We start from the raw sequence: 27,698 nt of genomic DNA on the forward strand, positions 1-27,698 counted from the left end.
ACCATGCTGACCAGACTACCAGAAGAGATTTTTTGCGCTATAGCCGCTCAGCTTAGTCCCGCGACGCTGGCGGTGCTGTCATGCATCTCGAAGCGACTTCGCGCGATCTGCTTACCCCTCCTTTACAAGCGGGTTGTTATCGATGGGCCCACTATCGCGAAATGGCGCCGAATGGTCAACTCGGGTCATTTAGCACCAACACAAGCATATCATATCGAGTTCTTGAGTGATGTGTGCGATATTAGTAATACAAAGGAGCTCCTTCAGCTGTTGGCAACATCTTTACGACAGATGCCGGGATTACGATCATTTAAGTAGGTTCGACACGAAACCCCGCCAAGGAATTTCCATGCACACTACAGCGGTGATGACCACATTTACTAAAAGCTGACTACTAGACTCTGTGGGTACTGGGTGGGCCTCCTGGATCAAGCGCTCGATGGCCTGGAAAACAGCAGTGTTCTGCACGAACTTCAAAGCCTCCAACATCTAGAAACCATCCTGCTCTATCACCACCCAAATCCACGCTGCAATTTCAGATGGAGACTACCCAGGTTTAAGAACCTTCAGTCACTCGCGCTTCATCGCCTGGGAGAACGTGAATGGAGGGACCAAACCTCTGATGTGGTCGAAGTCCTGCTTGCATCCCCAGGGCTAAGGGATCTAGGGCTCAGCTTCGTTCCCGAAGCCGGACTGGACAACGACTTCCTTTGCAAGGTGATCTCCGACTTTCGCTCGCGCCGACAGCGACTTGAGCAGCCAGCTCTTCAACTTAGAAGCCTACACCTGGGAATTGGCACGATGCCATGGAGTAACCCGCGTTTTGATATGCCGGGTTATCTCGATGACTTGACGGACTTGTCTCATCTCACTTCCTTACGACTCGATAATATGCACTACCTTCCCTTCGAGGGCCCGGTTGTTCCCCACGAGCCTATAGACCCGACCCTTTTTCAACATGCGACCAACCTCAGAAGGATCTCAGTGGAGCGATTCGGCCCGGATATTCTACGCCTTGTCCAGCTCCTGCAGGAGGTCCAGTCACCTCTGAGATTAGACGCCCTCGATGTACTAGATTACGGCAGCACACTACAACCGGATAGCCCCGAATTTGCAAATGAACCCTTGCATGAATTCCACATGCCTGAATTTGTGGGTGAGCCCATCTATTCGGTTCCATTGGACAAGACTGGAGTCGCATGGCGTCGACTCTGCTACTCAGGGCCCGTGGCCTGGGACAATTCTAAGGAGATGCTCAAGAAGTCGCGGGACCTGCTAACACAATTTGTCGCCCGGTGTACAGCATTAGAGGAACTCATCATTCCAATCCATAATCGAGACGAATTTGACGTCATGAAGACAGATGTCCTTCCTCGTCTGCCCAATCTCCATACCCTTCATCTTCCGTGGCCAGATTTGGCAGCTTTCTTGTCCGATCTTGAAAAGCCATGGCATGAGCCGTACCATCTCCACAAAACGAGTGAGGAGGAAAAAGAACGGCTGTTCCAGAAAGACCGGGAACTGGACAGGGAGCAAGAGAAGTCCCGAATTTCGCTTGTTCATGAACTGTTTTCATACCATCTACAGCTACGAGAAGACAGGGAAGAGATGTCGCCTCTGCGGTACATTGCGATCGAGAGGGATCTGTATGCGCGACATTGGACAAATCCGTCCGCCGAAGGATTGTATCGATTGAATGATGGATCCAGCATCATCCGGCTGCCACGAGATGAAGCCAGAACTGTAGGGATCGTGGAGAACCTATGTAGGGAGTGTGATCTCCGGCTTCCGGTTTGAAGCGCGAAAAATGGGCCTTCCCTAATCATTTGCCTTCCGTCAACGTGCTGCTCATGTAATAACCGGTCCCTAGCTATTGTGGAACTTTTTCTAATGCCGTGGGTCTCGATCGGCCCGACCCGATCTGATCGATCTTCCCCAAGCGCTTTTCCCAACTCCAAGGTGGAGAAAGGAGTAGCAGCCAACCAATGATATTTAACATGTCTCATCAAGATGCATGATTGATTGATATCTTGTTACGGATACTCATTTGTCCTCAGAACCGTGACTCAATACGAAGTAAAGCACAGCTAAGTACAAGATTGTTGCCATAGAAGATCCTTCCTATAGAGATTTCATAAACAAATCCAAAAGGCATTAGCGTCTGCTACTCAAGATTCGTGTCGATCACCTTCCAACAGCCTAAGACTTCAACGGAAACCTTCATGGGTGTTTGAAGTGTAGTAGTAATATCCGTCTAATCAAATCAGGCCGGGTTTTTGGTGCTGCATGGGGCTTTACATGATACAGTGTCAATTTCATATGCAATCAAATACCGCAGGAAAATATAACAGCCATTTAAACACGAGGCAGCAGATCTCACGCGGGTAAGAATAACTCCATCTTGAACGGTGGGGTGTGCAGCGTGCTAACCCCGATCCGGGTCATGATCATCTCCATGTCTACCCAATTGCTGTTGTCTTGTCTTGGTGATCATCCCTCAATGCCCCTCACACGAATGACTGAGAGAAATCATCAATTCTGGCAAGAAGAGCGGAACCCTCCATCCAACAAAAGATCTCTACTCACTATGACTGATGCGTTTTTGCGGGTTCCCCAAGAGCCCTTTTTCATTGAGCTCTTCCAGCGCTGGCAGGAGTCGCCAGATGCCATAATTATAAGAGACCTGGCCACAAGCACTGAGGCCACCGTCGGGCAGTTCCTGTATGATGTTTTGATCCAGCGAGATTTCATATCCAACCAACTCGATGAAGAATCCCACAAACGACTTCGTGATCCTGACTCTGATGTTTTTGTGGCTATTTTTGGCGGTGCAGGCTATGAATTTGCTGTACTCTTCTTCGCCATCTATAGCCTTGGTGCGGTGGCTGTTCCTCTCTGTCAGTGTTCCTCCACTCTTTATCACATTGTCCAATTACTGATTACCCCTGTACCAGTATCGCGAATTCACCTGGAAGAAGCCCAATATTTCTTCCGAGTCTGCAAGATCGCTCTTATAACTGCCACTCAAGCTGCAGCAGATGAGGCAAGAAACCTCTCTGCTCCAGTCGGGATGAAGCCTTTCGTTCTTACACCAGGCAGCCAACCCACGCCAGCCCATCCCGAATTCGTCTTAGAACAAGCAAGCACCCCATGCAATCCAGACAAGGGATTTGTTGTTCTCTGGACTTCGGGCACAACCGGCCCTCCAAAGGGAGTGCTCCTCTCCCGTCGCAGCGCATATCTCGCTGTCCAAGCCTACCAGAGAGCCCTTGGCCTTTCACCGGAAGATACTTGGCTCCATCAAGTGCCGACTAATTGGAAAGGGGGGTTTGACTTTTTCACCGCGTGTATCTACTCCGGGACGTGTCTTGAGTTTTGTGCCGGCGCGTTCAGCCCGCAGTGGTTCTGGCAGCGCATGCAACAAGGAGGCATCACCTGCGCCGTCGCCCCAACGCCCCTTCTGGACATGCTGAGTGAGAGTCTTGACGTCATACGAAACACACAGCCCCTGTCGGAATATGAGCAAGCTATTCGGGGCTTGCGTGACCTGCGGCTCCTATGTACTGGATCCATGAGAGTTCCCGAATCGGTCAAGGGTTTCTGGAGGGAGTTGCGCGGTGGACGACCGCTGGTCAATTTGTACGGGATGACAGAGGTGGTAGGGATGATTTCCATGATGGACTGGAAATCAAACACGGACGGCCCAGCTGTCAGTATGGTCACAACGGAAATAAAACGACCGAGGCTGATGGATGCTAATAGAATTATTGCGGAAACTGCATACCGCTTCTGACGGTAAAGGTGAACGATGAGGGAGAGTTATGTGTCAAGGGTCCATTGGTTATGAAGAGGTAAGTCCGAGTGGTCGATGCAGAAAAGAATATAGAATATGTCTCTCATATAATTCAATGATAGGTACCTTTCCAGCGACCCACATGCCATGGAAGGTGTTTTTGATTCGGAGGGATTCTACAAGACCGGTGATTTGGGCAGCATTGGACCCAACCGGGAGATATTTGTCCTGGGTCGGGCGTCTCAGGATGGTCAGTATCAAATATCTCTCTATCGGCTTGGAAAGTCACTCATCAAGGGTTGAATATCACAGTGATCCGCTTTCTTGGCTGGAAACTTAACGCCCCGGAAATTGAAGAAGCGCTTCGCCATCATCCACAAGTCTCGCGGGCGTATGTTATTGGCGTTGCTGACCATAAAACCGACCAACGAGTTGCTGCCCTGATCGTTAAAACCGAATCAACTGGGGACGATAGCAACAGCATGCAACTCGCGAATTTGCGTCGGTGGCTGGCGATTGACCAGGGGCTCCCTTTCTTCAAGTTACCAACGATGCTACGAGTCATTCCCCACAACCACCCAGTGCCAACCACAACCACTGGGAAGCCGGCTAAGCGAGAGATTCATGATGTCTTTTTCGGTCCCGAGGAAATTGCGAACGGCGCAGTTGAGCTGTGGGATCTCGCAACGGAAGAACCAGACATCGGTAACCGGCCATGGGATTGGGAAGGGGTTGAAGGCAAGTGAGTAAAATAATTATTCGAGGCCTAGATGGCCCACGTAAAATAAACCTACTGCAATAACACGCTGCAACGATGCTGCTCAGAGACACGGAGAGTTGTGTTCAGATCATGCTCGCCACGCGTTTAAATTATAGAGATCTTTCTGGGTACAATATTCCAGATCTTGAGAGGCTGGTCGTCGCATGTGAGAAATCCCATAGGTGAACTGCCAAATATGAAAGGGTCTAGGTAGAGGAGTGATCCTCACTATGATCTTCCTAGAATTCCAAGTACCCCTGATCAAAATCTTCGTTGAAGATCCAGCTCATTGGCTCGGTGTCACTCGGGTTGAAAGGTACGTCAGGAATCTGCCAAGTCAGCCAGTGACCGGAAAGTACTTGCGAACATGGAGACACACTCACTGGAAAGTTCCAGTCCTTCGTCATCTCGTCTGCCATGTCGTCCACTGGCCCTCCCCTCTGCTCTTGGATCGAGGCTGCCATCTCTTCTAAGATTGGAAAGCATTTCTCTCCAACAGTCTCAACAGCTTTGACCAGTAGCCTGGTAACCTCCTTATCTTCAAGAGGGCGCATTAGTCCTTCGACCCGTGCCGAAACAATGCTCATGAGCAAGTAGCCTTTGACATTGGTTTCACCGGCCTTGAGGACCCTCAAGCACCATGCCTTTGCGTCCTCCAACACCGAAAGAAGGTCTGGCCGCAACGGAGCAGGACAGAGACCGTCTTCCTCCTGTAACTGGGTACACAGCTCCATCCCAATTAGAAATGCAGCATGTATGGCCACGGTCGGATAAAAGCCAGAGCTGCAGGAAACGAGCCGCGGCAGGTCGTTACTGTACAAGGGAGCTGCGTCGCTGGTGAGAGAAACGGTCATCGGCGACGGGGTTGGGCACACCGCTCGCCACACTTTAAGCGACGACTCGACCACCGTCTTTTGTGAGAAGACATAGGCGGTCCCGTGCCGTGCCTGACCGAAAAACGGAATGTGCAGAGCACAAAAGTAACGGTGCATGAGGAGATCCACGACCTGAATTTCAAATTGAGAGGGGCCGTCGCCGGAGCTGGTGCATGCTCGCAGCGTCTGTGCTAGCATGCGATACGCCTCTCGCAGGTCCGCATCGAGCCGGAGTGTCTCCTCATATGTGCCGGGAGAGGTCAAATCGTTCAAGAATTTAACCACAGCAAGGCGATAGGGGAAGGTTCTGCGGAGTGCAACCGCCATGGACACTTTGGTGAAGTCTCCTTCCGGTCTCGGAACTGGATCCTGAGTCTCGAGCTGCTCATCGTCAAAGTTGCTAGGAGGGGCCGTGTCAAAGTCGTTGAGAGAGAGTAAAGAAGGACTACCAGAGGTCAAACTAGACTGCAGATTGACCTCGAGAATTGTGTTCCAGAGTCGTCGGCGCATTTCTATTACAAAATTCGTCATCTGGGTTAGGCGGCCGGGATCCCTGTGCAGGCCCATGTAGATCGCCTTCCGCAGCAGAGCGCCGGCCGATACCCAAGGTAAATCTCCAGTGAACCCAACCTGTTCCTGCGCAAACAAAAGTAGGAGGTTGGCCTGGAGGGACTGGATGTTCAGCCTTGACTTGTACTTTGGACCTGAGATCCAAAGCTGAGCCTCGTAGACCCATTGGATGGCTGAGGCCCGCAACGAGAACCGGTCATCGTAGGTGACAGCGCCGAGGGCAAGCACAAGCTTAACCTGCATCAAGAAGGCCATGTCGGGCCTTTCATTCGACATCCAGAGCTCTTCATACTCCCTGCGAAAGGCGGGGACGTGTAGGATTCGATAGATAGCCTCAGTTGTTCGTAGATAATTATCTACGAGTGCGTCCGCTATCTCTTTAGCAGGCAGTGTGGATGTCGGGAGTGGAGGCCATGAAGGCCATGCAGGCGCTCGTGCCGCTTTGATGCACCGAGCCAAGTCTTTGCACTTCTTGATGCCTATCCAGGCCAGAGACGATTCATCACAAAGGTAGGGCTCAAGTATATTGAAGATGTCGCGAACCTAATTGCAGTTTAGTTTCCGAATAATGTCGATGAAGACGGTGATGAATTAAAATGGAAGCTTGTGTGTGCACCCACCAGACAGACACCGCTGACGGCCCAATGACTTTGGCCGAACAAGCGTGTCTTGAGGCTCACGTTATAAGGAATGGGCTCTGGCTGGCCCGATGCGCCTCTCTTACGATGGATGTGAAGCGTTCCGCTCAGACGTGAGCTCATTGTCTCGATATCCGAGACGAGATCTAAATCATGGGACGGCTGGTTTATGGGCCTAGCATTTGCTTGGGCCAGCTGATTCTCAAGTTGTTGAATCCTTAGTTTCAACCGTGTCATCTCGGCATCTTGACTAGGATGCTCACTCAGAGGCCTCGATACATTCGAAGTGTCGGCCGCCACTGAGCTCAGTAAGTGGCTCGGCGGAGTTGAGAGACTATCTCCGGATGCACTGCCTATTTGCATCGACTCATCCCTCTCGACCGTGAGACCTTGACCAGCGTGCTGTGGGGATTGGCCAAGAGAGTGAGGCCGAGGACTGTGATTCTCATAGACGCAAGTGCCGCTTCTAGACCGCAGACAATTGCTGCATGGTCTCTCTCGATTACATCGGATTTTGCGTCTCCGACACAGAGTACATGACACTGTTGGCCTTTTGCGCCGACCCTCGGACAGGATCATGAATTTTGACATGAAGACAAGATGATAGAGGCAGTCTGGTCATGGAATTCAGCAATACATGGCAGGTTTCAAGTTGAGCAGCACATGATAATTGGATGAAAGGTGAAAGAATGGAGGGATGGATGACGATTGATTCACGGATAGAAATTCGGCCCAACTTTGCCAAATCCGGAAAGGTAAAGCCGAGTCCGCCCGGTCCCGCTTTATTTCCGTTTGCCCTAAGAGCAGGGAGTAGGGAGTATTGAACAGTATTTGAAGGCAATGCTGTCTGCCTTACACAGTGACAGCAGATCCAAACCTCTTTCACTGCTAATTCCTGATCAAAAGCACAGATTCCATCTGTTGAATTCATCATATTCGACCTACTGCGCCATGACGTCCTCAACAACTGACCTGTCACTCTCCTCCCACGAGGGACCACAACCACATCACCATATCAATAGTGAGAAAGACCACGAGCTTCGAAATACACACGTCAACGCGCCTGGAAATAATCCAGCACCCGATGGCGGGACCCGCGCTTGGCTCGTCGCTGGCGGTGCTGCATCGATCTTCTTGTGCAGTCTCGGCCTCGCAAACTCGTTTGGCACATTCGAAGAGTACTACCTGAGTCATCAACTGAAGGGGGATTCGGCGTCCAAGATATCTTGGATTGGATCACTGCAGTCTTTTCTCCAGTTTTTTGCCGGTATGCTTGGCGGTCCGCTGTTCGACCGCTATGGCTCCATAGTATGCTTCCCCCAGTTTCTGACGCCTGACAGCAACTGCTTTTAGAAATGAGATTGTAATCTGACATGATGCAACAGGTTATCTACCCTTCGTCTGTAGCTTACGTGTTTGCTCTCATGATGCTGAGTTTGTGCAAAACATACTGGGAGACTATGTTGGTGCAAGGCGTCCTGATGGGCATCGTCATGGGTTTCCTGCAGATCCCAGCGTTCGCCGCCGTGTCACAGTACTTTGACAAGAAACGCGCAGCTGCCTTGGGTCTTGCGGTGTCCGGTTCTTCGATCGGCGGGATCATCTTACCGATCATCCTGTCCAAGATGCTCAACGATTCCTCGCTCGGCTTTGCATGGACAGTCCGCATCGTGGGCTTCATCATCCTGCCGTTCATGGCATTTGCCAGTGTGGCCGTGAAGCCGCGCCTGCCGCCTCGGAAGACTCGCCTCTTCCTCCTATCGCCCTACAGGGACCTACGCTTCATCACCCTCTTCGTCGCCCTGTTCTTCATGTTCTTCGGCATGTTCACTCCTTTCTTCTACCTCACGACATACGCTACCACACGAGGCATGCACACGGCGCTGGCCGGGTACCTGCTCGCCATTGTCAATGCAACCTCGACCCTCGGCCGGATCATCCCCGGGATTCTCGCGGACAAGTACGGCCGCCTCAACACCTTCGCTATCGGCGGTGTCGCCACGGGAATCATCGTCCTCTGCATGACCTCCGCGACCACAAATGCTGGCCTGATCGTCTACGCCGTCTTCTTCGGTTTCACCTCCGGCACAATCATCTCCAGCGCGTCGGCGGCCTTTGCGAGCTGTCCCAAGGACCCGCAGGATGTCGGCACTTATATGGGTATGGGCATGGCTGTGGCTGGCCTGGGGGCGCTGATCGGGCCGCCCATTAACGGGGCCATCTTCGATGCATCGGGAGGGTTCTTTCAGGTTTGCATGTTTAGCGGTGCCATGGCGGTTGTTGGAGGATTCATCGCGTTTGCAGGAAAGTCTTTGACCAGTGAGGGTCTCCTAGGGTGGGTGTGATGACTTGAAATTGGATGTGCTTCGGTCAGTTGCTAGGAAGTGTCTCACTTTTGAGATTCAGCCATGCGGAAAACAGCAGTGGCTGGATGTCTACTAATTTGATCTTGTGCTTGAGAATAAAGTCCTTTCTATTCTTTGCATATGAATTTGAAAATGTAAGCTAGAGTAGTCTTAGATACATCATACTAGTTTGTGATATAACTTGCGCATAATACAGACAAAGAAAATAGCTCCAGCAGCCCCCGTTCAGCCGGACTCAAGCTGTAGTTGAGATAGATCCGTTAGTCTTCTTTCAAAAGACCACTAACAACCTCAGCAGCCTCCGCAACCACAGCCCTCGTTTCCCCATCCAGAACCTCCCCCTCAGCACTCAACTCCCGCAGCCTTCTTTCCCACAACTGCCACCGCTCCCTCGTAAGCCCATCCTCTCTCGGCCACAACTCCGTCCTCTCATCCAACGCCGCAGCCCAATGCCGCCGAAGCTCTTCGTGGTCCGCCTCCCATAGCGCCCGCGCCCCATGCCGGACCCACGTCGCCGCCACCCGGACATCGAGTGCCCAGACCTCCTCCAGCGGCATCCTGTGCGGTTTTGGCTGCCGATCCCGATCCAGTCGCTCACACTCCAGCACGTCACGACACGCATAAAAGACCCAGACAGGATGCACCCCGCCTTTCCCGTTCGTCGCTTTCAGCAGCGCAGCGGAGAAGCTGCAGAAGTGGAGAAAGTACTCTGCGCCGCTGATTACTGTAGTAGTAGTGGCATGGGAGGTAGAATCACGCACCCCGTCCCAGTCGCGCCAGGCCTCGAGGATATCGTGCACATCGCGCCACTGCGCGCTGAAGCGGGGCAGAGACTCCCAGTTCAGCTTTCCGTCGGGGCTGGTGTAGCTGCGGAGGTTGCGCTGGGCATCGGAGCCTGCGCGGACGTTGGTAGGTTGTGTTGGTGGATGTGCGCGGAGGGCATCGAGGAGGGCGAGGTGTGGGGTGTGTGTTGTTGAGGTGGCGACGGCGGTGAAGAAGGCGTCCCAGAGTTGCCAGAGGGCGTGGGCGGGGTCTGGAGAGGTGTTGACTGCGGTGACGAGGTGGGCTGCTGTCTCGTCTGGAGTCGAGGATGGGTTGGTAGTGGTGAGAAGGGCTTGGATGGGCGTGGTGAATGGATTTGGGGGGTTGGTGCCTGGGATATCGAGAATAGTGGTCATTTTGAGGTGGAAGGTGGAAAGTTGAAGAAGTTAGATGTTTTCTTTGGTGTGAGTTTCTGGTGGTTTTAACTCTTGATGCCTTTATCTTATCGTCAAAATATAAATAACATGACTCAAATATCGAGTTAGGTGGTTGTCCCATTATGCGTCATCGCGCCTGCATAATGTGCCACCCCGCATAAGCACAGCCGCATCCGCCGCTTACGGCTTTAGGGTTGGAGTCCATGCAGCCAAGATATTTGCTCTTCGAATCAACGTCTTTCTTTTCGCTTACCATGTTGGAAATTATTCCTCATACCTGTTCTCAATCCTTTATTGCATCATCCAACGTGAGTTTACCTAGATATGCCGCTGGGCCGATGTCAGAATCAGTCCACGGCTGCATAGCCCCGTTGAGTGCTCATTGAAAGCAACAAAAGTAATCGGCTGTGATAGGATAACTGATAACTACCTGGCTATTCTAGGCAAGGGACTCGAACCAAGCCACTTTTGGGGGCCTTACACGGAGGAGTAAGTACCTGCAAGAGTTCCTGATTGACCTAGTTGAGGTACAAGGCTGAGAATCCAACAATCGAAAGTCATTTGTCTGGTCAATGATCATGATATGATGGTCTGATTAGATGTCAGCCAGGAACATCTTTCCTCAATCGAGGAGGACAAGATGCTGCGCCATGTAGGCCAAGGCATTCATACGTGAGATAACCCTTCGAAAGAGGCCTGTACAGGCAGAGCGGTCTATCATGATGTCAATTCGAGTTACATCGTCCATCTTGGCAGCGTTGAAATCAAGCATGATGCTGGTTATCAAGTTCTGTACAATCGCTGGTCTATCCTCCAGAAGCACACTCACAAAGGTATAAATTGCCCCATTCCAGCTGTCCATTGCTCTCTATCTCTATCCACCATCTCAACAGGCAACTACAGTCATCTCTTGTCTCCAAAGTTCCAAATTCCATCACAATGCAGCTTTCACCTTTCACCCTTCTCACCCTGGGCCTCGCCCTCATGCAGACCACTTCTGCTGCCCCTGCCCCTGCCATTGCCGATTCTCTGAGCAAGCGCACCGTCGATAACCTTCCCCCAAGTGACCAGTTCATCGAGTGCCCAGGCTACCGCTACAGCCGCGCCCAAGTCGAAAAAGCCATCCAGCGAGGCATCAACACCACCCCAACCAACGAGCCCCAACCAGGTTTGCAGCTTTACCTCATTATGCCATTCTACCACCACTGACCTCTTCCAGGCGGCTACCCTCACACCTTCGGCAACAACCGCAAGCTAGACTTCGCCAAGGAATGCAAGGGCAAGACGCTGTACGAGTTCCCCCTCCTGCACGGGGATAGTATCTACGGCGGTGGCGACCCCGGCGCGGACCGGGTGGTGTTCTTCATCCATTCGAGCAATCCCGATACCAATCCTACGCAGGATGGCTCGTACTGTGGTGTTATGACTCATGACGGGGCGCCGGCGGGTGAGTTTGCTTTGTGCCCGGTGAAGGATTAAACAGGAGATTGCTGGCCTGGGGCCGGATTGAATGTGTACTGGATTCAGCCAGAATGTCCATTTGTTGCAGGTAGATAGGAATTGATGGAATGCTTTCGTTCAATGCAGATCTCTAACATATACTGTATAGACGTAGCTCAGGAAAGTTGAAGTTAGGGCTATTCCGTCCCGTGGGCTGGGCTTTGTGTACTCCATGTGGAGCTGCGTTCCGGCCCCATGAGGGTGGCGTCAGGTGGGGGCCGGTACTTATGGATTGGGGCCGAAGTTGGAACCTTGATTAGACTGCCTATGGACAACAACAATTTACAATTAAGTATGTGCAAGTAAGCAGCACAATCAACGCAGTGAGACGAATAGCTTATCCAAGCCCCCTGCACTAATGTGTGATGACGTACCTGTCATATCTCGCAGTGCTTTTGGGGTCCTCATGCACGTGCGGCCGCAGATTCAGCCTTACGTAAATTCAATCAATTAATGGTAAAGTATGGGGGCGGGAGGCGCCACAATGGCTATCTAGGCAATATGTTGATGTGTTATCGCAGGATCTAATCGGTACCTCCTATATCTTGCCTAATTAAAGTTTGACAAAAAAGGGCTTCCATATATAGTTACTGCAGCAGAACAGCTAAATATCTCTAGGGAACTCAGGATGCGTAGTTGAATTCAATTTTAATCTTCTGAGTACTTCTCTTTAATACGGCCAGACTTTTGCATGTAGTTCTCTTTGTTTCACCTCTTCAGCTAGATTGATAAACTCCTGCTTGAAATACTCATTCCATTTCCTGGCATCTTCATATCGCTCTGGAGAAACCACTCCACCAAGAGAGATAAGCCCATCGTTGTGTAGCTGGTGAAAGATCATTGAGGCCCCTTTGATTAGCTCCATCTTGCTTTGGTGCTGTTCCAGTTCTTTCTCTGTGAATTTGACTGGATATTCAATTTTACCATCTCCTATATTGTTCCAACGAGCAACAGCTGTAATCATTGCATTGTGTAGGGAGAAGAGGTCCTCCCAGTCCCGGATATGGGGTCTCTCCTGATAGCATGGAATGGCTCACTAAGTAAACATGTAGACCCACAAATGTACGGGCGCAGCACCAGCCTAAGGGATAGACAAGGGTCCTGAGCGCTGCGGCTGTTTAAGCACTCCAGGTCAGTACCTTAGGAGGTGAGGCAACCCTCCTGAAAGTCGCTTAGCTGTATTTACAATGATAAATTCCAATGATCTTTGACGTCCGACATGTAACCATGTAATCCCTGTGGTGTTATCAAGGGTCTGAATTATCTGCCTGAGGGTTCATTTCCATTCAAAATATCCACCGCTCTCCAAGCTAGAGTATCGCAGAACGAATAAAGAGTACTTGAGTAGTAATTTTAAACGATGCCCATAAGTTGAATAAAATAGACGCTGTAATAAGCTTAATAGCTACACTAAGATATTTGAAAAGCTACTGGCGAACTCATTAACCTTTCCGTCTTCCTTACAAAGGACCTTTACATTAGACCCGTTGGGCTTTGACTCCGTGTGCACCGCAGCATGTTGGGAGCAAGAGTTCCAAGACAAGTTCTCCTGGCAAACACAAAAGCCAACGCACGGCTTCTGTAACAACCTGCAACTTCAGGTTGGAGGAAAACGATGCAGAGAGCCTACGCCGGGAACATGACTGCAGAAAGAAGCCCATTGAATGTATGATAGAGATAGACCGGAACTGATCCACAAGAATGTTCAACCGATGCCATCAGCTAACCCTAAAAACTCAGCTGGATTCTGTACCATAGACGCTATCCGAGGCAATGACGGCAATAACCGCAACCTGATAGAGTCAGCGCATGTAGCGGTTTAGGTTAAAAACCTACCAATGACATATCCACCCCAGGAGATATAACAACATCCAGGGCAGGCCGATGGCCCCTCCGCGAACTAGGCTTCAGTGCCAATTTATCGTTGTGACGTATACTCTCGCACACTTCCGCTACCTTTCTGTCACCATCGATAACATCGAAGCTTTGCAAAACGCGCCCATGCCGCTCAACAATGAGCGTCAGCTCCTTGTCAGCTTCTGACTTTGTTTCCGACGCCCTATTTTGCAATGAGATACTGAAGTTTCCAAATGCAGGCGCAAGTCGGGGAGCGCCTGTCGCTAATGTAACTTCACGATCACCTCCCGGCAGCGTAATGTACCATGCGCTTTTGAGGGAGATCTTTCTGTGAAGCTCAAAGAGAGGCAAGCCAGAGGCATCGCGGAACTCTCGGCATGAGCCATTATTGTATTTCCACCCGCTCGCGGTGAAGATAGTCCGTCCATCTTCGTCTTTGGCTTTGTACGCCGTCACCGACTGGGCGTCGCCTTGGGGACTGAGGACGAGGGTTGTTTTCGAGTCGGTGACGTACTCTTGACGCAAGGCGATGGGGCGATCCGGGCCCCTCAGTGCTTTCCGAGGCTGGGAGGAGACTTGATGATTCATTCGTGCTTGCGCGTAGGCACCAGACATTTTGCTCGTGTTTTGTTGATTCCTTTGAGGGTTGTTATTGGCTGTGGTGATTGATCCTAATAGGAAGGGGACACTGCACAAATGTACAGAAAGGATTTCCTAATTCTGTAATCACTACTTCGGTCTCAAGAGAATGCCAACGCTCAAGAGAAGGATCTGCATTCGGCGCCGCTGAACGAGGGGGAAGACTCGTGGCTTGCTCTGCCTTAACTCGGTGAACCCCGAGAGCACGGACTAATGAGCCAAGGCTCGAAGTGTCATGTAACCTCGGTGCTTATCGGAGGTCAGCACTAGCACTTGGGCCTAGGTTGTCAAGATCCCCGTTAGCCCGAACAAGCTTGTTTCACAGTAATATGTCGCTGGTTTTTGATTTGCTGAAGGAGCAATACTATACTCGAGTAGACAATCTTGGCACATGTTGGGGAATGTCAGGAGTAGCCGACAGACCATTCGTTGATAGATAAGTGGTGGCATGCAGCATCCACCCCTTGTGTTCTGGCAGGCAGGATGGGAATAACCTGTAGCCAAACCTCGCTTATACCCTTTGAAGCCATGGCAACGGATGAGCCAAGACTTGAAGGGTCATGTAACCTCGGTGCTTATCGGAGGGCAGCACTAGCACTTGGGCCTACTGCACCAATCTACACATCGGAGTAATAAGTAGATTACCCCTTCTATTATTTCTACTCCGTACTCTGTGCGTTTAGAATCCAGGACTACCTGACTATTATTTAAGCGAAGCAAGCGGCTTAGCGGCGACGTGCCGCCGGTGGATCGCACGTGACAACTAAGGCCCCCATTGGAAAGGTTCGTCCCGAATCGCGCTAAGCATATATCACCTAGAAAAGCCACTCCCCAGAAGAATCACACCTTCATTAATTTACCATTTATATATAAAATACTGGTAATTTCTGAACCTACGATCGTGACTGCTTCCTACGTAAGGTAGCTTCTAAGACGCTACCTAGATTAAACTATCTGGCTCAGCCATCTGCCTATTGGCGGACTCTAAAACTACATGCAAGCGGTAGTTAGATAGACGAACAGGATTACAGGAAGGATGATGGGATCAATTAGGAACTAAGGTGGCGTATTTAGTAATAAACTGGAATAAAGGTTTCTACTCTATAACGAAATTTGTATTGCTGTTTCAGTGAAAATAAATGATTCACGTAATGGCGAGATTTCTTGTTATTTTGATGCAATCCATTTTGGCACGGATGTTCTCTCGCTACATGGAGGGTTCTCGTTATATCGGGGCTCGCTATGCAGTATAACAGGGCTTACTGTAACTGCTTGAACATGTCCAATTTCAGCCTTTAGTGTATTAGATAGGTAAGTTTACTGTGCTGTAGTTGACGGAGTTTATAGTGGCTGAGTATGTGGGTGAGGAGATATCGGCATATGTGATTCACCCTAGCAGTGTGCTAACAGAGCTGGTGAGTAAGATTAAGGTATTATATAGACTTCTACCAGATACAGCAGAGCTTGCTAGGGGTGCTATGAGTTGGGTAATGCAGGAGAGGAGGGAGTGGTTGGGTGGGAGGTTTATAAGTGTTACATGGGATATGGAGGAGTTGCTGCAGAGGAGGGAGGAGATTGTCCAGGGGATAAATTAAAGATACGGTTGGTTGTGTAGCCTTCCTAGCATACATTGGAGAAGTGTCGACTCGAAGTGATAGTGGAGGTTGCCTGATACTTAAAAATCTACCTGGTTTCCCCACCCTACAGACTTCAAGCGCAGACCGTTTATGGTTAGATTGACCTTTCGACCAGGTGCTTCCGCGACGATCTCAGTCACAATTGAAGATACACACAAAACGATACATGCAGAACTGCATCGCACTCATGTCCAGCAAGTCTCGAGGCCGTCTCAAAGCCCTGTGTGGTCTGCAGATATCCCACCAATGTTACTACTAGACAACAAATAACTTGAGCGTTAAAGGTCAGCTTTAAACCTGAGACAGAACAACCTAGTATCGGACTCAGGCCGAATGCTCGCGGCAATCATCACATGGACTTATCGGTCACCTGTGATTTTATCATGGAGGGTATTACAGAGGTGCCATCCTTCCTTACTACAGATTTAACGACAGACGCGACACTGATATCTCATTGGAAAAGCTGACGGAGATTCCGTGCCGAAATGGTGAGAATCTCCCAAAATCAGAGTCAAATGGTCGGACTAACCATGATTCCTCCGTTATGATAAAGGTCGTACGAATATAAAGTTGGACGCTTGACTGATCATCATGGCAGCACAAATCAAGTCTTTTCGCCTTCCAGATAAGGGCTTCCTCAACTTTGAGCTGCGCACATATGCCGACGACCGTCGACCTGGCCGCGAAGGTTCAGACACTGCTAAAGCTAGACATGCATGGTGCCCAACGCAGAACGTCACTTACGCAACGGTGACTGCAGCATAGTGCAAGCACCCACAGCATATCGTACATTTACATCCAATGACAAGGCAAAGATAGGCATATGCAGCGGTGGGCTAACCGTTTGGCAGGGATTAAATAGTGTCAAACGTCAACCCCGCCCCGAGCTGCAGTTGCGAAACAGCATTGCATTCGGTTAAAGTTATTTTCCACCTATATGTGACCAGAAGAGAGAAAGAGATTGGCTACTCTGGGCATGGTCTGTCGGCCAGCATATGCTCTGCGACGAATGCAATTGTGAGACGAATGTTTGAATTGATGATAATAGAGCGGGGTCGATTATGGCTAGTACCTAAGTTGCGACTGTAGTCTCAGCGCGATGACATAAAAGACGGGTCCTGTCTCCAAGGTCCCCTTCAGACCTACCTTTTGGACATACGGCAACTTTGAGCTTGATTCTGACCACCCTCGTCGATCATCAGAGTACCGAAGATTAAACATGTCTTTGAATAATATACTGTCAGGGATTGCGTTCCTTCTAATCCTTCGTCTCCTGTTCGAATATCATCGCGGCCGTAAACTGCCCCCAGGCCCACGTCGCCTCCCACTCATTGGCAATATTCATCAAGTCCCGAAAGATCATCCCTGGCGAGTGTATGACCAATGGAGCAAGAAGTATGGACCGCTCATGAGCGCCCAATTCGGCCGTCAAACCATGATTCTCATCGCAGACGCTAACATAGCCCGTGAACTGCTCGATAAACGGGGCAGCATCTACAGCGACCGGCCGCGGATGGTCATGGCAGGTGAGAACTTGACAAAGGGCATGCATTTGCTGATGCGGCAGTACGACGAGCGGTACCGGCTGCATCAGCGCATGGAAGCCCCAGTGTTGAGTCCACGTGCGTCGCCGACATATTTCCCCCTCCAAGATCTGGAAAGTAAACAGCTTCTGCATGATCTGCTTTCGTCCAACGACTTCTGTAAGCATTTCGAGCGGTTTTCCTCCAGTCTGGGGTACAGTCTCGCATACGGGATCCGGCTGCCCACCGGCGACGAGCAGGACATCCAGGACCTTCGGCGCATCCTGCATAATTTTACTTACGCCGCGCGTCCGGGGACGTGGATTATCGATGCCATTCCTCTGTTGAATCACTTGCCTGCGTGTCTAGCACCGTGGAAACGCACCGCAGAGGAACTGTTCCAGCTTGAGGCCGCGCTGCACCTCAAAAACATGGATATCGGGCTGAAACGCAAGTCCTGGAATTGGACCAAAGAGTTCGCCAAGACCAAGCAGGCGCAAGAAATGGATAAGCTGGAGTTCGCGTACGATGTGGGTATCCTCACGGATGCAGCATACGAGACTACCGCGACCGTCATGCGGGTGTTCGTTCTAGCTGCACTGGCCTATCCCTCCTTTATCGCCAAAGCGCAAAAAGAGCTCGATGATGTGGTTGGACCGGATCGACTACCTACACTGTCGGACAAGGAGAACCTGCCCTACATCCAAGCTCTGATAGAAGAAACCCTACGCTGGCGAAGCATCGTTCCTGGCGGTGTACCTCACGCCTCCGCAAAAGAAGACACTTATTTAGGCTACGAGATCCCCAAAGGAGCGACCATTGTTGCGTTACATTGGTCCATGAGTATGCACGAGGGCCACTTTGAGAACCCGATGGAGTTTCATCCCGAGCGCTGGCTGAATTCCGAGCCTGAAGGGCGCTTTACTAACTTCTTTGGGTACGGAAGACGGGTCTGCACTGGGCGACACATTGCCCGGAACTCGATTTTCATTCTTATAGCGCGAATTCTGTGGGGTTTTGACATTCGAAATGTAATGGGCGTTAATGGGCGTGGATGGAAGGCCGAAGGCTATTGACGATATGGCGTTTAACTCAGGGTTTGTGTCGGTGCCGGATCCTTTTGCGGCGCTGTTTGTGCCACGCAGCGAGCGCGCGAAGATCGTTATTGAGAAGGAGTGGGAGGACACCGAGAAGGACTTGAACGTGTTGATGGATTCGATCAGGGAGCAGCAGAGGTCGATTGGATTGGACGTGCGTGCATAATCAGCCGGACTGTTGTACTTGGTGCTCATCAGATATATGGTTAGTAATTTGGCCATGCATAAAGCTGGTGTATACACATCCATTTGATTTGCTGTCTTTTTATCGTGCTGGTCCACTTTGATTGATAATCATCGAAAAGGGATATTGGCAAAAACCTTTTTAACCTTCATGAAAGTCGGCGAGTTCCAGCAACAGGGTTCATGACGAACAAGATAAGAACCACTGGTTCAGACGCCAGATAGATCGATCATTGGCCAACTAGGTCAGGCTCAGATGAGCTTCGATGTCTATGAGTATGATTCAATGGAATTCATTCAAAGGCGGGGCTTAGGCATTGTGGAACTCCCATAGAGTCGATTCAATGTCTTACTATCATTTCTGCCTATTTTTTCTTAAGCTACCTTCGCAGGATTGGATTTCATTTGCATTTCTATACTCAACTATGTACTTATGTCTGGATGGCTAACAATCCTTCAAATGTATCAACGATCCCTCTGATGACGTCTTGGCTTTAAGCCGTTCTTTTAATCCGATTCGACTTCCCTAGTGATGGATCTGCCTCACTCGATCAACGTCGAGACCTTGGGAAAATTCCCGCTGATCAAGCATTCCAATGTGAATGTCGATGATCAACGATCTGTACTGGGTACCGGAGAATTCGATATCTGCTTATGGGGTATTCAGAAGCAGCAGACGGTCTTCCTAAGCCTTTTAGGGCCAGCGGAATTTGCAAGATTCTGCCAACTTGATTAGTTGGGCCTTGAAAGTGCTGAAGGAAAGAATGCGATCTATGATCGTCCATGCGCGCTCTTTCTCTTTCTTCTCCCGAAAGGGTTTTAGTGGTCTTACGGAGGCCTAGTCGATCCTCGCCGGTGCAGTATCGCCGTGCAAGCACAACGATCCTGAGGGGGAATGTATACGGATTTATTCCGTGTAGATTGATTTCCAATCAATCTGATGTTCAGCTTGTATATAAAACCCTCGATTTTCTTCAGATGGGAATAAACCCACCGATCAATCTCCCTCTGAATCCTCCCTCTGAAACTTCCGACCATGATCTGCGCCATGCAACCACAGGAACATTCTCCGGGACGACCGACGACCTTAAGCAGGCAGAGACACGATCTTCAGTCGGCAAGTTTGAAACATAAGGCTGACTCAACAGCTCTGAGAGTCTTCGGCGGAGTTATTCATGCATTGCGTGTCTCAGCGAGGCCCTCTCTGTTCACGTGCAATGATTCATATAGGGGCAGTTTTTGCAGCAAGGGAAAGTGTTATAAAAAAAAATTAAAAACTTGTTACTAATTTGGGATTCGCGGTCTTCGTTGTATGAGCTTACAGACATTGACTATTACACAATTGCCTTGGCGTTGGGGGCTGGGGCGGGGCCGGCGGCAGGGCAGGTGGGCGGCATCCTCAGGGAGCCCCGGGGCCAAAGCTTCTTGTCCTGGAATGGGTTATCCTCAGATAAGGGATGACGTCGTTGTACCTTTGTAGTTAGGAGTTATATAAAGACATTATAGAGTCTTACCTATCTCTAAATTTTCCTATTACACTAGAAAGCATCACTGTGGCCACAGCAAAGATCTCTTACTATGACTCGCACCTTATTTTTCTGTATTGCAGAAGAGGCTAAGCCTGTAAGTCACATTTATAATCTATTAAGGATGCCATAGTGGCAGCATGTCAGGATGGGTTGAAGAACTTAAGGTTGACTATAATTACTAGTTTGTGCCTAAGGCCTTGCGTGAATTCAGTACAGACCCCGAAGACCCTCCCTTTCTATACTATCTTGTTGAATCAAAGGACTGCCCCAGCACGAGAGAGGGGTTCAGGACGAGGTTACAAGATGGTGAATCTTTTGAGTCTGATTTCATCAATGCCTCGAAAGAGGAGTGCCAGAAATGGGCACTAGACAAGTGGCTCCAGCCTATTAAGTTCAACTTTATTGAACAGAGTATTATCGCTATTGCAGATGAGCGAAGTGCTCAGGATGGGACTCTTCTTATGAGCTTCTACTTTGGTGAAGATGCCCCGGACGAGCCTCCTATGGAATTTAATGGATATGGGCCTCTCCCGCCAAAGGGCAACACCTGGTACGACTTCAGAATTCATCATAATGCAGCTCAACTGTTCCACGCCTCTGTTTTATTCACTGAACCGGATATTCTCTTTCCTAACTATTTTGGACGACCTGACAAATTCACGGATGAGACTGGTGTCTTCGATGTGCTGAAAGCATGGAAGCACACAGAAGAAAGCAGTGATAAGGACGGGTAGAGGACTGTACCTCTCCAAATTACTTCTGTCTGATCTATTTGAAATGGGGAATTACCTGTCTCTTCCTGATTGGAATATGACAAGCTCTGATGCCCTCGGGGCACGCGCAGAGCATTACACAGATGGGAAGCCCGCTTCGCTCGAGATGTTCGAAGCAGATTTCGAGAACATGGAGATCAGTGAAGACGCCTTTGATGAAATGGCCCCTTCATCCTGAAAAAGATCAGTAGCTCGAAACCCACGCAGTTCATCCCCGTCAACCTCCCAGCCCTCATCTGTTAGGAACCGAATCAGGTCTGTCTTTAAATGCTCGGCATCCCGATATCCATAATCCCAACACTTCCGTACCACACCGCCGAGGTACTGTGTTTCAAGTAATGGCCACTGGCGATTCAGGAACAGAGCCCGGATTTCCGCGTCTGATCTTTGTCGCTCATGCTTGGGCCAGAACCCTGTCATGAGTTGATAGATGAGGCATCCCCAGACAAAGAGATCAGTCTGCGGAGTAGCCAGTAAACTATCCCATGGGCGTTTATGACAGGGGTGGAACGGTTCATACTCATATCGCCCTCCCTGGTTGATATATCGTTTTGAGAACCCGGGTACTTTATAAACAGCGTCGAGGAAGCCCAGCAGCAACAGAGAAAGTTCTTTTTCCAGCCAACATACTTCAATCCTGAGGTCACCAAAAACAATATCCTTTGAATGCACAAAGGATAGTCCGGAGATGAGGTGCAGCGCCCGCTGGTAAATTAACGGGCGATAGCTGGGGACTAGGTGATCAGCATTGTACATGCTCGATTTATGTCTGGCCAAAAAGTCCTCTAGGGTCGTCGACGGATGTTCAAAATGGGGATCCCAAAGAATGGATCCCGGTGGTCGAATCGGACAAGCGGTGGGTGGTCCTCGGCTATCAGCTCATATACGGCTGTTGTCTTCCACACGCGATTCAAGTCGGAGGTCACTTCTTGAGGCCCTTGGAAGGCATCAGCCTCATTGTATTCATCTAACATACCCCCTTGCATGGTATCAGTATGGCACCAGGTGAGAAGAGCCACGAATTTCTCATCAAGCTGAGCCACACTGAGGGTGTTTATTTCTGCCCAGAATATCTGCTCATACAGTATATCCAGTGCAGGCGGCAACATCAAACGCTTCAGAAGATCGGGACGAGAACCGGGTAGAGGTCGTAGAGACGGGGCCGATTGGCCGCCAAAACATGCCATGATCTGTTGTGGTTGATGATATTGCTTGTGTGGGAGAATGGAGACCGTAGATGCCGCGTCCGAGGACCCACCGTTGTTCCTTACCTGCGGAGGATGCCCTAATTAACATCTAGTCAACAAGCTAAGGTGGAGAAACCATGTATCTTGGTCCAGTGGTTTGGTGACTTTACACCTCTCTGGTCTCCAATTGCTCTGTTTACGGATTTTTGGCTCCGGCTAGATCCATGATGTAAGACTCTGCTCTGCCCGATGGATTTCGGGGATCATTTCGGAGCACCTGCATTACACCACCACAAAAGCGAACAACACCCAGCCGCAACTGCTACTCCGTCATCACCCTTGATATACATCATCATGATAGGCTAGTCTTTGTGGAAGAATGTGGATCGCTTGATATCCACCAGTCAATCTCTAAATCTTCTCCGAAGATTATCGGAAACCTTCCCAATTTTCGGCCTTGCCCAGTTGCCGCAGTGCGGAGAGAACAACATAAAAGGACATCTACCAGCAGGATGTAGAATGTAGGATGTAGACTGAAAGACATCTGAAGCAAAGCAACCAGACACAACTCCATCACAATGAGCACCCCAGAAAACGTGTCCTTCCTATCCCGCCAGTTTAAGCTCGCGGCTCACTTCTATCTCCCAGCTCCCAACTCGCCTAACCGCAGTGGAGCAGCCATCGTCATCGCTCACCCTTGGACCTCCATCAAAGAGCAGTCGCCCGCCAACTATGCCCGTGTCCTCACCAAAGCAGGCTTCATCTGCCTCGCCTACGACGCCGCCTACCAAGGCGAATCCGAAGGCGAGCCCCGCTACCTCGAAGACCCCGCCCAACGCGTCGAGGACATCAAATCCGCCGTGACATACCTCACCAGCCGCAACGAAGTAAACAAAAACCTCATCGGCGTGTTAGGAATCTGTGCCTCTGGCGGCTACGCGCCGTTCGCAGCACAGACCGACCTCCGCATCAAGGCCGTCGCGACCTCTGCGGCCGTCTGCGTCGGCACAATGGCAAGACGCGGCTTCGACAAGGGTACCTCCAACATGGAGATCCTCAAGACGCAGCTGGAGAATGCTGCAAAGGACCGGAATAGCGATGTGACTGGGGAAAAAGTCCCGCTCGTGCACATGCTCCCGGAGCGCATCGAGGATATGCCCGCCGACTACCCGGATTCATTCCGGGATTTGGCGGATTACTATCGCACGAAAAGGGCGAATCACCCGCGTGCGCCGAATGTGTGTTTGCCGCGTAGCTGGGACCTCATGGCGAATTTTGATGCGTTTGCGTGGAATGAGATGATTAGCCCGCGGCCTTTGCTGATGGTTACGGGGACGAGGGCGGCGACGAAGTGGTATAGTGAGGATGGGGTGGCCAAGGCGAAGGAGCCAAAGGAGCTTTTTGTTGTGGACGGTTTGACTCATGCTGATCTTTATGACAAGGTTGATCATGCTGGGGCTAAGATTGTTGAATTCTTCGGCAAGTATCTTGTCTGAGAGATCTTACTTCGACTGCAATAGTTATAGTCGATAGTGTACCTAGCTGATATTCATCTGTACATTACGCTAACAATATGTCGAGTGTGAACAAGCACAGTCGCGGATCACGCCTAAGTACCGTCCGCTAATCTACCAATGGGCGTTACACCTGGTTTCGGCTCTATCTTTCGTGCATCCAAGAAATATCATCTTTGATGATCTGCAGATTGAATTATGCTGGTTATCTTCGTCACTCTTGCTCTCGCTGGTTGGCTTCCTTGACGCTGTTTACATTGATAGTCAGACATTCAGGAAGTATATTAATGAGACTGTCAGGGATAAGGCGTTCCACCCCTGCAATACACCCCGACGGCATGGTCAAGTGGCCACTGTTCATACGGACTTGTTTCTCTGGGGGTGTCTGGTCTATCAGCTCATGACGGGGTCCTGGCCTGGTCATGAACGGGACAGGGAGGATGCAGAGATGCGGCAGATGGTAGTGGAGCGCCAATGGCCCATCCTTGAAAGGGAATATCTAGGTGATATCGTGTGTAAGTGTTGGGAATATGACTACGTGGATGCGGAAGATTTGAAAAGAGACTTGGATAGCTTTTTATCAGATCAAGGCTGGGAAGTTGATGGTGATGAACTCTGCGGATTTCGGGCTGTTGAGCTCTTTGATTCTTTCTAAATGACCTCCTTTGTCTGTACTGGCCTTGCTTGAAAGTGACTTGAGTCATTTCGGGCCCAGTCGACACCTGTCTAATAGCAAGCAAGTTTGAAAAGCTTTAAGTCTTTTCCACTTTGTCCAATGCAAAAGTCTCCGCTGCCTGAGCCTCTTCCATCTGCCTCTCTACCAGACCATCTTTCCTCGGCCAGTAGCAAACCATAACAGTCAACGCCGCCGCCCCAAGCACACCAGCTATCAACCAGAAGGCGTTCAGGTACCCGTCTATAGTAACCTGCCTCACCCCCCGTACCGTCTCGCGGCTCCTATCCATCAAAGCATTTGCCCCGGCCAAGATGACGCTCGCACCCACCTGGTAGGCGGTATTGAACAACGCGCCCGCAACCGCATGATTGCCCGCTTCCACCTGGCGGAGAAGAATGCTTTGCGTCGGTACGAGAGCAACAGGGCTGCCGATCACGAAGATAATGGCCGCAACGATGGAATACCAGTATCCTCCCCCGTGGCTGGTGCCGCCGGCCCGATCCGGGGTAGCAAACGCCCATGCGACGGCACCGGCGGCCGTGATGGCTAGCCCGGCCACGAGGATATTCTTCTCCCCTGCTAGTCGTATCAATGGTGTAGCGAAGACTCCACTTGCAATGGCGGCAAAGGCAGCGGGCTGTCCCGTGGTCAGACCAAGTCTAAGACCGAGAATAGATGATGGACCGGGGACAGACGTACCAAAAAATACACTGCAGTTAGAATTGTAGTGTAGCCCAAAAGATTGACACAGAGCTGTGTGGAGATAAAGAACCACGTACTGAAGCTCCCGCCAAAGGCAAAAATGGCAACCAGCATGACCAGAAACGGGGCAGACTTCCACAGGTAACCGGGAATGGCTGGATTGAGGACCTTGGCCTCCACCCAGAGGAAGACAAATAGGAGACAAACTCCCAGGATAATCCCGGCCAGCACTGCAGCAGATGTCCAGCCGTTTCGCGAGCTGTCGTTGAGGCCGTAGACCAGTAATGCTACACCAGCTGTAAAGACAAAGGTACCGGGTATATCAATAGGTATGTCCTTTCTGTTTGCAAATCGTGGCAGAAACAAACATGCCATCATTGCCGAAAGACCTGTGAGAATCAGACACAGCCAGAATATGGATCTCCAGCCTGCTGCAGAAGCTATAAAGAGTCAGTCGGGACGCTCAAGCCTTACACACGAGGGACAGACGCAGACACATACATGCCAGAAGAGAACCGACAACAGTGCCGATGGTCGACCCAAGAGGGCCACATGCTGTATAAATGGCTAATGCCTTGTTGCGTGAGTCGCCATCCGGGAATGTATTGCTTAGGATCGCGAGTCCATTTGGGGCCTCCAAGAACGATACAGTATCAGAATCATGGCCGTCCGTCCCTGATGGATCGACTTACCGTCAACCCAGCCCCAACTCCGGAAATAGCACGACCGGCCAGTAAGGCTGCTTTGTTTGGCGCTGTTGTGTTAATGATGTTGGATATGGTGAGAGTGACTGTGCCAGCAATGAATATCTTTTCCAGCCCAAACCTCTGACCCAGTTGTCCAGCAATCAGAAGGAAAGCTGCAAAGGTGATGTTGTACACTATCAAGACCCAATTAATATCTTCACTTGTGAATCCAAGAGCCTGCTGGATATTAGGAAGCGCGAAGAGTACAGAGGAGAGCTGGAAGAGATCCAAGAAGTTGACGACTGTGGTTGTCAGTAGAACGCAGTTTAAATGCACTGAAGGGCTGACATGCTCGCCCAATTGATATGGGGGAAGCCTTGACTTTTTGTTGGATGTCATTCTAAATACCCTTTTGAACCGACAAGAAGACACCGACAAGTGGATTTCAACCATAAAAGAGGCCACAGGAAAGCAATCATTTCTTAAAAGCTTCCCTAAACTGTCGGAGAATTTTACCTCGACATCCAGCCTGTGTCTAATCCTGGTTAACGGCCAATATGTCCATGCTACTAATCCATAAGGTAGATCATCTTTGGTGGATCATCCAGATGTTGCTTGCGGAGTCAACCTTTCCGGGTCACGCCAGGTTGCCTTCTGATCTCTAATCCTTGCACAACGTCGAGGAGCGTGGACCACCGGTCCCTAACATCCTGGTAGAGGCTCTCAACGACAGTCGATCCTCATTCCGTGGCGTACATCCATATGGGTATGGATATATGCATACTCGGCCATATACCGCCAATCAATTTCATTAGGACAAGTCGTGTCTACTAGCACCATGCACGGATTGCCTGTTAGGAACAAATATACGCTGGAGATGGTAGCCTGAAACCCAAGCCCCCTGGTTAGTAAATGCGACGTTTCTTGTTCTTACCCTTGCCAAGGCTTGTCGGGTAGGCGAGAACCGGCCGTGGTCATGGTTATTGTGAGTGGAAAAGGAGAGACTAAAATAGCCCACCCCCACTTAGAGAGGGGCATAAACACTCCTTGGTCCTTCCATAAAATACCTCCATAGTCTGAGTATGGGGCATGACCCTTATTCTTACTATGATCAGGGATCGCTAACACTAGTAAACTTGCCCATGTTGCCTAGCGGAGTGCTGGCTCACCGAATGCTAGAGGACATACGGACTAGCATTAAAGCTCTATTCTAAAGATTCGATTTAACAAAATGATGGCAGATGAACTGAAGCGAGTATGCTATCTCCATGTCCTCGGAGTACGCCATACGCTGGTTTCAATGAACTCTGATTGTCGCAAACAAGATCCTGTTGGATCTGCCAACCACAGATTATTTTCCTTGGGGGGTAACTATGTTAGTGCATGCTCCACCGTTGCTTTGTCCTCTTTGCATGGCATTCAGCCGCTGATACAGCCGGGTCCATAGCAAGCGCCAAACCACTAGGGTTCAGTCATTTAGTAGCCAGGGGGCTTGACCGGTGGGCAATTGAGGCGCTCAATCCATTTGGGGCAAAATTCTGACTCGTCCGTAAATGAGTCCATTGGTGTCTTTATCACTGATAGTGGTTTCACTGGAACAAGGATCTCACTTTTTACCTCGCCGGGGTGGAAAGCGCCGAAAGCGCTACTGTGCTGCCATGCGCCTTATGGTAGACAGGTCTATGGAGGAAGCTCTGTGTGGTTGGTCTCAACTTTGATCCCCCAAAGCTAATCCAGACCTCACCACAATACACTTCTGTTGGCTTGATCGCCGCGTACTTTGCTAGATCGTCGATGGATATTCTCGATTTAGATGCAATGCTAGGAGGCTTGCCAGTAATCACGAGTCAGACTGCGGGCACTCGGGACCAGTCAGAGAACAACACCCTTAACATTAGAGCTCAGGAGAAAAGCACACGCAAGCTTCGAGCAGCCTGTGATGGGTGTCACGCAGCCAAAACACGATGTACAGGAGGGACACCATGCGCTCGGTG

The 27,698-nt window shown here is 50.3% G+C and overlaps 12 protein-coding genes across 12 annotated transcripts; 6 read left to right on the forward strand and 6 right to left on the reverse strand.

Moving 5' to 3' along the window:
* Positions 1-3: 3 nt before the first annotated feature.
* Asppvi_003419 (F-box protein) lies at positions 4-1,797 on the forward strand (the record flags this gene model as incomplete). The annotated part of the gene is made up of 2 exons (XM_043299384.1): positions 4-314; positions 399-1,797. 2 exons carry the CDS (start codon positions 4-6, stop codon positions 1,795-1,797), a joined length of 1,710 nt encoding a protein of 569 aa, XP_043155319.1.
* A 790-nt stretch (positions 1,798-2,587) lies between these two features.
* Positions 2,588-4,539, forward strand: Asppvi_003420 (class I adenylate-forming enzyme family protein; the record flags this gene model as incomplete). The annotated part of the gene is made up of 5 exons (XM_043299385.1): positions 2,588-2,897; positions 2,955-3,709; positions 3,802-3,851; positions 3,916-4,043; positions 4,106-4,539. The coding sequence occupies 5 exons, from the start codon at positions 2,588-2,590 to the stop codon at positions 4,537-4,539; spliced, it is 1,677 nt and encodes a 558-aa protein (XP_043155320.1).
* Positions 4,540-4,792: 253 nt separating this feature from the next.
* Positions 4,793-6,873, reverse strand: Asppvi_003421 (fungal specific transcription factor domain-containing protein; the record flags this gene model as incomplete). The annotated part of the gene is made up of 3 exons (XM_043299386.1): positions 4,793-4,882; positions 4,937-6,541; positions 6,619-6,873. 3 exons carry the CDS (start codon positions 6,871-6,873, stop codon positions 4,793-4,795), a joined length of 1,950 nt encoding a protein of 649 aa, XP_043155321.1.
* A 714-nt stretch (positions 6,874-7,587) lies between these two features.
* On the forward strand, positions 7,588-8,981 carry Asppvi_003422 (MCT family MFS transporter; the record flags this gene model as incomplete). Its single annotated transcript, XM_043299387.1, has 2 exons — positions 7,588-7,944; positions 8,022-8,981. 2 exons carry the CDS (start codon positions 7,588-7,590, stop codon positions 8,979-8,981), a joined length of 1,317 nt encoding a protein of 438 aa, XP_043155322.1.
* A 281-nt stretch (positions 8,982-9,262) lies between these two features.
* Asppvi_003423 (DUF3632 domain-containing protein) lies at positions 9,263-10,180 on the reverse strand (the record flags this gene model as incomplete). The annotated part of the gene is made up of 1 exon (XM_043299388.1): positions 9,263-10,180. The coding sequence occupies one exon, from the start codon at positions 10,178-10,180 to the stop codon at positions 9,263-9,265; it is 918 nt and encodes a 305-aa protein (XP_043155323.1).
* A 960-nt stretch (positions 10,181-11,140) lies between these two features.
* Positions 11,141-11,680, forward strand: Asppvi_003424 (uncharacterized protein; the record flags this gene model as incomplete). The annotated part of the gene is made up of 2 exons (XM_043299389.1): positions 11,141-11,369; positions 11,421-11,680. The coding sequence occupies 2 exons, from the start codon at positions 11,141-11,143 to the stop codon at positions 11,678-11,680; spliced, it is 489 nt and encodes a 162-aa protein (XP_043155324.1).
* A 1,757-nt stretch (positions 11,681-13,437) lies between these two features.
* On the reverse strand, positions 13,438-14,173 carry Asppvi_003425 (uncharacterized protein; the record flags this gene model as incomplete). Its single annotated transcript, XM_043299390.1, has 2 exons — positions 13,438-13,494; positions 13,538-14,173. The coding sequence occupies 2 exons, from the start codon at positions 14,171-14,173 to the stop codon at positions 13,438-13,440; spliced, it is 693 nt and encodes a 230-aa protein (XP_043155325.1).
* Positions 14,174-17,053: 2,880 nt separating this feature from the next.
* Asppvi_003426 (cytochrome P450) lies at positions 17,054-20,900 on the forward strand (the record flags this gene model as incomplete). The annotated part of the gene is made up of 3 exons (XM_043299391.1): positions 17,054-18,294; positions 18,419-18,608; positions 20,349-20,900. The coding sequence occupies 3 exons, from the start codon at positions 17,054-17,056 to the stop codon at positions 20,898-20,900; spliced, it is 1,983 nt and encodes a 660-aa protein (XP_043155326.1).
* Positions 20,901-21,014: 114 nt separating this feature from the next.
* Asppvi_003427 (uncharacterized protein) lies at positions 21,015-21,695 on the reverse strand (the record flags this gene model as incomplete). The annotated part of the gene is made up of 1 exon (XM_043299392.1): positions 21,015-21,695. One exon carries the CDS (start codon positions 21,693-21,695, stop codon positions 21,015-21,017), a length of 681 nt encoding a protein of 226 aa, XP_043155327.1.
* A 29-nt stretch (positions 21,696-21,724) lies between these two features.
* Asppvi_003428 (uncharacterized protein) lies at positions 21,725-22,126 on the reverse strand (the record flags this gene model as incomplete). The annotated part of the gene is made up of 1 exon (XM_043299393.1): positions 21,725-22,126. One exon carries the CDS (start codon positions 22,124-22,126, stop codon positions 21,725-21,727), a length of 402 nt encoding a protein of 133 aa, XP_043155328.1.
* A 578-nt stretch (positions 22,127-22,704) lies between these two features.
* Asppvi_003429 (alpha/beta hydrolase) lies at positions 22,705-23,622 on the forward strand (the record flags this gene model as incomplete). Its single annotated transcript, XM_043299394.1, has 1 exon — positions 22,705-23,622. One exon carries the CDS (start codon positions 22,705-22,707, stop codon positions 23,620-23,622), a length of 918 nt encoding a protein of 305 aa, XP_043155329.1.
* A 770-nt stretch (positions 23,623-24,392) lies between these two features.
* On the reverse strand, positions 24,393-26,103 carry Asppvi_003430 (MFS transporter; the record flags this gene model as incomplete). Its single annotated transcript, XM_043299395.1, has 4 exons — positions 24,393-24,953; positions 25,016-25,458; positions 25,520-25,652; positions 25,711-26,103. The coding sequence occupies 4 exons, from the start codon at positions 26,101-26,103 to the stop codon at positions 24,393-24,395; spliced, it is 1,530 nt and encodes a 509-aa protein (XP_043155330.1).
* Positions 26,104-27,698: the final 1,595 nt, after the last annotated feature.

Source organism: Aspergillus pseudoviridinutans (genome assembly GCF_018340605.1).
Source record: "Aspergillus pseudoviridinutans IFM 55266 DNA, scaffold_2, whole genome shotgun sequence".
Classification (NCBI taxonomy): Eukaryota; Fungi; Ascomycota; class Eurotiomycetes; order Eurotiales; family Aspergillaceae; genus Aspergillus; species Aspergillus pseudoviridinutans.